Consider the following 10,242-nt stretch of genomic DNA (forward strand, 5'->3'; position numbering starts at 1 on the left):
GTAAAAAAATGTCTTTTTCTATTCACATTTACTTCACGGGCTTAAAGCTAAACCAAACTACCAAAACACAAAAGAAAAAACAAGATATCACACACTGTCCAAATACAATACCATTTTAAAACCAGAGTTCTATACTCCAGGCAATGTTATGATGCTATGTGAAACTAATGAGTTTCAGAAGGCCTCTTTCTGAATATCCTATCTTTCCTTATATACTACATAAATAGAGGCTCCAAGCAGTGAGTTTGGGTACTTTTTACATTTTATTCATGTGCATGCTTGTGGGCAGAAGACAACTTGCAGAGTCAATAGTCCTTTTACTACATCAGTCCCAGGGGACTGAACTCCAGGTTTGATGGCCAGCACTTTTATCCACTGAACAATCTCCTGACCCTCACTGGATATTTTTGAAGCCATGACAGTAACCTACTACAACTCATATTCCTGATTATTTAAGGATTTTTGCCTTGTATATCATAATATACAATAATCTAAAAATTATGTCTGTCATTTACTTGTGGCTTTGAATATGTAAGACTTCTGAGGAATGTATTAATCAATGTGGATTACTTTTACCAACAGAGACCTAAAAGGAAACATTTAAGATTTTTATGTGCATGTGATGGTGCCTATGGAGGTCAGAAGCATCTGAAGTTGCAGGTGGTCGTGAGACCGGTAATCAAACATAGGTTTTCTAGAGAACAGCAAACGCTCTTATCTACCCAACTCTTAATGAAAAGTAAGATTTTCTTCTTTGGCATCATTTTAGCCATTCTAACTTTATTTATTCATTTCTTTCAGGTTTTCCCCCCTGCTATTAGTCTTAAGCCCCAAAGCAGGCTATGTAAATGCACTATCTGTCCTTCGCTAAGTGACACAAAACACAAGCTTTCTAAGAAGCAGAAATTGATTCTACCTATCTGATGCATTCCCTGGAACTTAGTTACAATGGATGTCCTTACTTCCAGTCCCGACCCCAGGTGACCCTGACTGCAAACTCTCCAGTGTGTTACTACAGGGCAGTCACGAGAGGCTCGTGACTGGCAACAACAGAATGGAAGCTCACATTCCTTCAGGGCGCCCACTTTCTGTGCTTTTCCTAAAGCACAGCTGGGACGCTGCCATCAGATCAGTTCCGGGCCCTGATCTGTACCGGTGTGGAGTACAGTAGACCACAGAGACAGCGGGCAGTTAGGACTGGCACTCGGGTGACCCACCTAAGCGAAGCAGCTCATAAATAACAACTTTGGGGAGGGAAAATCAACCATCAAAGTCTTTATTTCTGACAGTTTCCCTGATGCTGGATCTCAAATCTTAGGAGTCCAAAAATACAGCATTCAGACTTCAGCTCTCCAGAGGAAGATACCCAGATCAGTCTCAGGGTATTTTTAGGTGGGAAAAATAACAGATTTCTCTATAACAATCCATGTGAATGTTCTCACTTCACCGAAACACTCCATCATCCCTAAAACTTTTCTGTGAAATCTAGGACAGGAAAGCACTCATCTCTCATACACACCAACGAAGGAAATGGTGAGCAAGCACTACATTGCAGGGCCAAATTTATCCATCCAGAAAATGGATTTAATTCAGTTTAACATGGATTTGTATAAAACTGTTATGTATTCTCAAGGTACACTGGGCTAGACTTTTGTATATGGAAGTAATTCCCATAATAGTGAATTAAACTCTATATAAAAATAAGTTACGCACCTTTGAGTAGCGTGATGTATTCCCAAGAATCTAGGGATACCCACATTCCATATCCCTAACATCGCCAATTCCCAGACATGGGAAAGCATAAAATCCTCTAGTCACTTTGTCGGGGAAAAGAACTTTGGGAAAGCTGCAGGATAATTTTCTCCACTCCAAACTACACACCGCACTCACACGTGTACTCACATACATCCATTTATAAAGGAAGTTTCTTCCTCCGAGTCACTATGGGATGCAGCCTCACTCAGGCTGAGAATCTGCCTAGTTACTGCACGGGACTAGGGAGTAAACATGCTCTACAAGGCTCCTGTGCTCTCATAAATGGAAGGCAGGGCAAGCGAGTGGACGCTTGCAGACGGAGAGCTTGTTTTGTTTTCTCTGAAATCCATTCTACTCCACAACACTGTCAGGTCCAGGGGCTGGGAGAGGCTCTAGCGGTACAACATGGTGGATGACTTGATGGTCCCAGCCAACTGTGGTAAGAAGGGAGTGATTGAGTGGAGACCATGTAGCATCTCTCACAAAGTCTCTGTGGGCTCGACTTCTAAACCTAGAACAAAAGGGGGAAAATGGGGTGAGACAAGATGAAAAACCAGGAAGAACTATGGAAAGAAAACCTAATAATATACTCATGACAGATTTTTTGAAACAGTTCACCATCTATACAGCCCCATCACCTGGCCAGTGGATGTTAGATTACACAGTCCAGTCTGCTTTCTTAGGTGAAGACATGGTGGAGAGAACAAGGAAGCAATAATGTTCACAGTCAAAAGGGACACATACCCAGGTCTCCCATCCAGTGCCCTTTACTCTATAGCAGGTTCCACTTCTCAGAAGTGGTTCCTACATGGAGCTGGAGCCCTAGCTGGACAGCCTACCATCAGAAAACTTCCAGCACTCAGTCTTGCAGACACATAGCTACACATGGAGAGGATCTGGGGAAGGGAGCGGGGGTGGACAAAGATGAAGAACTTTCTTGTATTTATACTTATTTTTCACAATGTTCAAGTGTATATTCCATGAGGGGGTGTGCACCTGAGTGCAGACGCCCACAGCAGCCGGAGGCATCAAATGCCTTGCATCTGGAGTTAGAGACAGCTATGAGCAGACCAAGGTGTTTACTAGAAACATAAAGGAAGCATTCTTAACTGCTAAGCCATTTCTCCAGACCAAACAAAGGAAGAATTCTACATGCATGTTCCTGAGGAGAAAATAGACCTGCTTGCCCACTGGTCTTGATCCCTGACCACAGGATTCTACTTCCAACTTACACCTCAGAAAAGCTTGAATCCAGCACAGCAAGTGAACAGTCTTCACTGAGAGAAGCCAGGAAGGGAACACTAGGAGAGGACACAAAGGGAAGAGAAGATAAAGCCCACAGATTTCACAACCAAAATCTATTAGGGCCATCCCCAACCCCACAGCGAACTGAGCCAGGGGAGAAGGCATCCTGATGCCCACTTTGGGTTTAGGTCTTACTACCATTACAGTTCCAAGGAATGGCAAGGAAAATGGAACAGAGCCAGTGCTCACAGAAACCATTCTAGTAACCAACCAGCCCAATGGATCCCTCTCTACATTAGCAGTTACCCAGAGTCACAGGCTTTGAGCAGAGATTACATTTTAGGTCTTTTCAAACTATACAAACCAAATAAAGACTATATAGACAAGCTTAGGAAAAACAAGTTAAGAGTACTGCCCCATCTAAGGACCAATGTAAGCAGCTAATGCTTTGCCAAATAGATACATCCCTGTATCACTCCATTCCTATACCTTTACCACTGTCCCCACCCATCCCTTCCAGGTTCCTAGTGACAAACGGTACCTGTGTGGAGAGAATACCAGTCTAGTAACACACTGCGAGTGCACAGCTGAGCTAAGGGTACAGCTTGCATTCTTGGTGTCCACAAGGGAAACAGATCCATTCTCGTCACCTGTAGAAGAAATAGATCATGCCAGACTAAGTATATAGTAGCACAGGCCTTTAATCCTAATATGTGGGAGGCAGTGGCAGAAGGATCTCTGAGTTCAAGGCCAGCCTGGTCTACATATCAGGTTCTAAGACAGCCCAAACTTCATACAGACCCTGTCTTGAGGAAAAAACAAAAATACCACAGGCTTTGATGTGAACCAGAGCTGGATTTGAATGATTTCTAATTTCTCAAGCTATAGACAAGTTTCCTTTGTGATGTAGAATCACTGGCGGCTCTGACAGTGACTTTAACCATATGCAGTCACACCACAGCAGAACATACTTTCCCAACAGCTGGCACCTGCTCTACAGCTCACTGATTTCTAACCATGCCCAGAATAAAGAAGCTGGAACAATGAGGACACAAACCCACTAGGAAAAAATGATGTTCTCCAAAGCTAACTAAAACCGGCACAATTCGTGCAGTGCCTACGTGTGCTGACAGGAGCGTGTACTCCGTGAGGGTAGCACTTTGTCATCCTCCCCGTTCCTAGAGCTGGTATGTCATGCTGCCTTACCAAAAACAAAGACTTCGCTCTGCTGAGGATGCCAAGCCAGGGAGGTAGGGAGGTAGCCAGAGGCATTGCAGCCTGGAGGGAGAAAAGGGAGCTTTAGAACAAAGGTCACGACCTAGAAGAAGCTATCTGCCAAGTCACTAAGTCCTAGGAACACTTTCACTGGGTTTCTTAAATAGTGCTACAGCACTCACATATGTCCTTGTCCCTGAGCCGCACAACCTACATCTATCCACCCGTCTCCTGTACACAATTAAAAGCACAAGGCATAAAAATAAAATAACCCTAGCCCTTTTGTTCCCCACTCTATAAAGTAAACTACCCCTCTCACTGTGGTCAGCAAACTCTCAGTGAGATAGAAAATGGTGTTGTTCTGTCACAGGGGTGGGCGTCTAAGAGCTCTGGAGTGACTGGGCAGGGAAAGCCTCCTGCAGCAGCTCCCATTACCACTTCCTCCTCACCCTAGGTCTCAGACTCACCCATCTGCGATGCCGGCTTGGGACAACGGGTATCCCAAAGCAAAATTCTACTGTCCTAGGAAAAGGAACAGAGAAAGGGTTTCACAATCCAAAACAACATCTACTCGCTGGTCTCCAGACTGGGCTATCAAGGGTTAGCTGCGATTGGAAAGAAGCCACTGGATCTCACCTCACTACATGAAAGAAACACAGAGTCTTTGTGGGGAGAGGCAGCAACACAGGTGACCTGTCCCGCATGCGCTGTAAAGGAGAAACATGGCAGAGAAAAGGGAATGTGAGAAACAAGCCGGCTTCATCAGATAACTTAATATTTTGCCAGTTAATAATATAAAACCGGAAAAAGCTAGCAGAAATAATTAAGTGGTAAAGACAATTCGATTACAGGCTTAGTAAAAAGAGGAAAGGAGTTTGCAGTACAGATGTGGTGAAGGAAGAGGCTTACTAACTCTAGAACAACGTCCATATTAACAGAGCACATACCTCTAAGTTGAGAGTTCCAGTGCTGCGTTTTAAATGAGTTTTCTAATATGCTTTCCCCTAAGACTGACCGTGCCTGGGCTTTCCCATCACACCTATCGGCTCATCCCTCCCTCCCTCCCAACCCAGGTCTGCCCAAGCCAGCGTTCAAAGTCTGAACACCTAAGGCTTTCAAACTAAAAGCCAAAGAGCAAAGGGCCACCTGCAAGAACTCAGTGATGGAATGAAGCTGTCTTGTCATCCCACAGACACCATGTGGCTCTGTGGCTGCCTCTCTTGCCTCTCTGTTTCTAACAGGGAGAACTGGAAAACAAAATGGTTGTCTCACTAAGGACATAACCAATTGGCTTGTCTGTATTAACAAACCAAGTTGTACAAGTTTTTTTCTAAAACAAAGTGAAATCTAATAACAGTACAAATTGTTTCTTGTCATTATTTGTAAACAGTTTCTATAAACAGGTTACTGACTTTAAAAACACATTTGCTTAGAAAAAATATGCCAATACATGATATGCTAAAAAAGTTAACTTCTTGGCAACTACCTAGGTTTTTTAGAAAATATTCACTTATTAACTATATGTGTGCACATGTGCCACCGCATTTATGTGGAGGTCAGAGGAAAGACTGCAGGCGTCTGTTAGATCCTTCCACCAAGTGGATTCTAAAGATGAAACACAGGTCTCCAGGCTGGCACCAAGAACCTTTACCTTCCAACCAAGCCTTCTCACTTGCTCCACTTTAATTTTTTTGTTAACAATTTTAAAATGTACAGTTAGGGCATAGTTTTAAATTCTTCTGAGCGGTCTATATCCAATGAATGAATGACTGTTACCATTAGCTAGAGGCTGAAGCAATCACTGAAGTCATTTTGCCAGCCCTTGCAGAGCAGCCAGAATGGACTAAATCACCCTCCATCCCCCTCTCGCTCTAGTATCCATCTTTATGAACTCAAAATTCATCAAGAATTGCTACCAAACTAAATTCAACTCCCAGTTCTGATACGGAAGCAAAGCATAAGGGACAAAGAAGTGATGAAAGCCCCAAATAGACATTCTGTAGAGGTGAACGAGTCAGGTTCGAAAGCCTTGGGCAGGAGATGGCTCAATGAGTAAAGCGCTTTCCACACCAGCACGAAGACCTCAAGTCAACCATAGAACTCTTAAAAACAAGTATGGTGGCACTTGTAATCCCAGCACCGCAGAGGCAGAGACAAGTGAATCCTTGTGGCCCTGTGGCTCCATGTCCTAGTTAAAGAAATCAGCCTCAAAAAACCAAAGTAGACATCTCCAAAGCTGACCTTTGGCCTCCACACACATACACAAGTCTCAGGGGTTATCCTCTGAGAAGAGCAAGGCTCTAAAGTGTCTGGAGGAAGCTGGTGCAGAGCTTACTGTCATAGGATGCTGACAAGAAAGTAGGATCCTGATCTGCAGGCTACGAGAAAGCAAGGAAGAGCCAAGGGTCAGACTGCAGGTGAAGATGCTGAGTGTGACCTTGCTAAAGCCTGACGGTAAATGGAAGGTAAGAAATGGACAGGAAGGGACTGACCAAATGAGACCCAACGAAGGAACCCGATGAACCCTGAGGGTAAGAGGATGGAGGCTATCAGCCCACTACCGTTTAATTGGAACGGCTCCCACACGCTCATCTACACAAAATGTTTGCCTCCCATTGCTGGACTACGTAGGAAGAATTTCAAGATGTGATCATGTGGGGGGATTGTACCAGGGATGGACTGTGAGGTTTCAAAAGCTCACACCATGCCCAGTCTTACTAGCTTTCTGCCACATGCTTGTGAATTAGAATGTAAGCTCTTAGCTACTGCTCCAGCCCCAGGCTCTGCCTACTGCCCCCTGCTCCTTACAGTGAGTCATAAACCCTCTAAACTATAAGCAAGCCCTCAAATAAATGTTTTTTTTCCTGTAGATAACCTTGATCATGGTGTTTTTCACAGCAATAGAACAGAACTAAGACACCCACATAGTCAGAAAGCTGTGAAACTATCAACAGGGAGCGCAGAGAAGTGGACAGAGAGCAGGTAATGGAACCTGACTGTAGTTTTGGGGTACAGAAAGACCAATCAAAAGGACCCAGACTGGCTAATATTATTATCCAAACATTGTTTAAATATCCCAATGAAGAAAGTAAAAGATAACTATAAGCAGGACTCAACATTTACCTCGGTACGAATTCAGTGACACCTGCTGAGCCAGGTCCCAAATTTTGATGCTATAATGCAAAAAAAATAAATAGGAATATTAATTTACAGTATCAACATTAAAAGGTACTCAAACAACATGCCCAACCCCTTTCCTAGACTCCTGCTGTTTTATTTACAATGCACTACCAAATCTCTTAGGAAACAGACATGCCATTACTCACTAGACTAAAAGCAGCTCAAAGCATGAAAGCAGGGACTCACCAGAAGTCTTTGCTTCCACTGACAGCTTGTGTGCCAGAGCTCAGGACAGTGACAGTAGACACAATGTCATCATGCTCATACTTGCAGAACTTGCTGACTATAAGTGTCTCGTTCTCGTCTAGCTCCCACAACTCAACAGCACCTGTTGGGGACAGAGCAGGGTGCGGTGTAGGCCAGGGAAGCACAAGCCCGGGCTACACCGAGGCAGGAATTCCTGCCTAGGACTCAAGCAAGAATCGTTACTGAGCTAACAAAATTGTTCCTATAAAAGCAAAGTCTGCATCACTAAAGGGCTTGGCTAACTGCAGGCCATTTGACTTCATGTTATCCTGTTGCTTTCCTAACAGGCCAGATGCCTAAGTAAGGAAAACTCCTTGAGATAGGGAAATATGTAAAAATCAATTATTTTGCTTCCAGAGAGCAGATACTGGGTAATCAGTTCCCAGGGAGACAAAGATAAAGCCTTCTATGACAGTTCAGTGAGGATGTCTCTTCCCAGTTATGCAGACACTAGTAAATATTTGGACTGCTTGAATAAAATGTCTTGCAATATTTTTTTCAAGATTTATATTATGTATATGATCATGTCACTGACACACCAGAAGAGGGCATCTGATCCAATTACAAATGGCTGTGAGCTACCATGTGGTTGCTGGGAACTAAACTCATGACCTCTGGAAAAGCAGCCCCCGTCTTGCAATATTCTAATTTCAACTGTGAGAAAGGCAAGATGACTGACATTCTACTTTTTAGTTGCCACGTGCTACCTAACACTTAAGAACACATGTATATGAAAGATGTTCTTAAGTGTACAGGTGTTTTGCTTTCATGTATGTTTACTCAAGTGTATGCAGTGCCCGTGGAAGCCAAAAGAGGGCACTGGCTCCCCTCTAAAACTAGAATTAGAAATGGTTGTTAGTGGGATGTGGGAGCTGGGTGGCCAACTTGGGTCCTCTGGAAAAGCAGTCAACACTTATAACACTGGGTCATCTATTTTAACCTTTGAGACAGGTTTCCCTACATACCTTTGGCTGGCCTGGAACTGGATATGCGAACAGGCCAGCCTCCAACTCAGAGCTCTGTCTGCCTCTGCTGGTGTTAAAGGCAGCACCTACACCCAGCTCCACCAACTTATCAATTATTCTGACTTTCTTTAATATGTTTAATCCTGACAATTTCATACGCACACGCAATGTAGTTTGTCTATATTCATCCCTAACTTGTCCAAGATGTACCCTCTATCTCCTCCCAACTTCATTTTTTCTTTCAACAACAAAGCCTCTATTGCTCCATTTCTACCCTCAAACTGGAAATGAGAACTGTCCAGTGACCGAATAGTTGCCTAGCAAGGTGGTTCAATCCACAGCACACACACAACAGCAAAAGAAAATAGGAGGCCAGGCATGGTGGCACAGGTCTTTAATTCCAGCACTGAGGAAGACCTCTGTGAGTGGTCTACTTAGTTTCTGGGACAGCCAGGGCAATATGGTGAAACCCTGCCTCTACTGTGTACTCACATATTATAAATAAATCTTATAAAAAAAAAAAAGAAAGAAAAGAAAAGAAAAAAGAAACCCTGCCTCTAAATAAAAAGAAAATAGACAGGCAGCACCGACGGTCTTCAGCACCACCTCTTAAATCAAAATTCTCTGTGGTCTAGGCTGGCCGGGCGCCAAGAGAAGATTGCAATCTATTTAATTCTTGTGTGTGTGTGAATTGACTGGGCAATGGTCACCTGGCAGTTTAGAAACTTAGAAGAAAAATAGAAATACCTTTTCCCACCCTAACCTGTATCCAACTCTTTAATTCCAGGGGAGGGGGGTGACTCACCTGAATCAGAAGCCACTAGGATACCTTTGTCCCCCACCCAAGTGAGGTCAGCAACTCCAGCCTCGGTCTGGACGCCAGCAGAGCAGAAACCTTCGTTGGGGGCCACAGTAGGATCCTTGAAAAACCACAAAGAACCTGCCCAGCAGCGGCCGCTCAGGCTGGAGGCCCCGAGCAGAAGGGAACCATCTACGGAGGGGAGAGCAAAGTTAGGAGTCAGAAGGAAGGCCCGGCTTGTTTCCATGGTAACCTCACGCGGCGGGACGAGTCTGGATCTGACATCAGGTTTGTGGAGCTGAGCTGGGGCAGGGCCCGGACGCCAAGTATGGATCGGGCGGGAGGGCACACGGCGCTGGGAGGACCTGGGAGGGTCAGTACCGGGAGAGTGCACCCGTCCCTGGGTAAAGGGGCTTCCGGGCCCGGGATCTCGGCTCACCAGACCGGTACCGTGCAGCCTCCAACTGCCGCTCCATGCATGCCGGCGCATTGGGAGGCAGGTTCCACTCGCGGGCCGCCGGGGGCACGAGCGGAGGAGGGGTTTCCTTCCGCATCTCCACGATTCCAAATGTAACCTAGACTCAAACTAGACGAGACCCTGACTCGGCGCTGGAGGAACACCACACGTGCTGTACCGCTGCGCATCCGCCCCTCTCCGGGGATATGCTCTACTTCTCGCGAGAACTGCGTTTCCCTTCCAGCTCGCTTTTCCGCCTGCCGTGCCCGCAGCGGGATTTTCAGAGGTTTTGCTTTTCTTTTTTTTTTTTTTCTTTTTTTTTTTTCCCTTCTCCGTGTTTCCTCTTCTCGCGATAGGGGGGCGGGGACAAAAGCAGAGCA

The 10,242-nt window shown here is 45.0% G+C and overlaps 1 protein-coding gene across 1 annotated transcript; it reads right to left on the reverse strand.

Annotated features, from left to right (window-relative positions):
• Nucleotides 1-1,260: 1,260 nt before the first annotated feature.
• Wdr77 (WD repeat domain 77) lies at nt 1,261-10,156 on the reverse strand. The gene is made up of 10 exons (XM_052179544.1): nt 9,845-10,156; nt 9,412-9,597; nt 7,582-7,723; nt 7,339-7,388; nt 4,852-4,922; nt 4,683-4,737; nt 4,207-4,278; nt 3,542-3,650; nt 2,988-3,056; nt 1,261-2,266 (listed from the first exon to the last, which is right to left on the reverse strand). The coding sequence occupies exons 1-10, from the start codon at nt 9,957-9,959 to the stop codon at nt 2,107-2,109; spliced, it is 1,029 nt and encodes a 342-aa protein (XP_052035504.1). The 5' UTR covers nt 9,960-10,156; the 3' UTR covers nt 1,261-2,106.
• Nucleotides 10,157-10,242: the final 86 nt, after the last annotated feature.

The sequence above is a fragment of the Apodemus sylvaticus genome, chromosome 4 (genome assembly GCF_947179515.1).
Source record: "Apodemus sylvaticus chromosome 4, mApoSyl1.1, whole genome shotgun sequence".
NCBI lineage: Eukaryota > Metazoa > Chordata > Mammalia > Rodentia > Muridae > Apodemus > Apodemus sylvaticus.

Bases quoted from the DNA above. Each gene is read 5' to 3' on its own strand.
- Wdr77 (XM_052179544.1), bottom strand. From the start codon at position 9,959: ATGCGGAAGGAAACCCCTCCTCCGCTCGTGCCCCCGGCGGCCCGCGAG. The intron at 7,389-7,581 runs GTGAGTCCCTGC...TTTGCATTATAG, and splicing joins AGTGGAAGCAAAGACTTCTG to CATCAAAATTTGGGACCTGG. The intron at 4,923-7,338 runs GTAAATGTTGAG...TCTCCTTTACAG, and splicing joins GTCACTGAATTCGTACCGAG to CGCATGCGGGACAGGTCACC.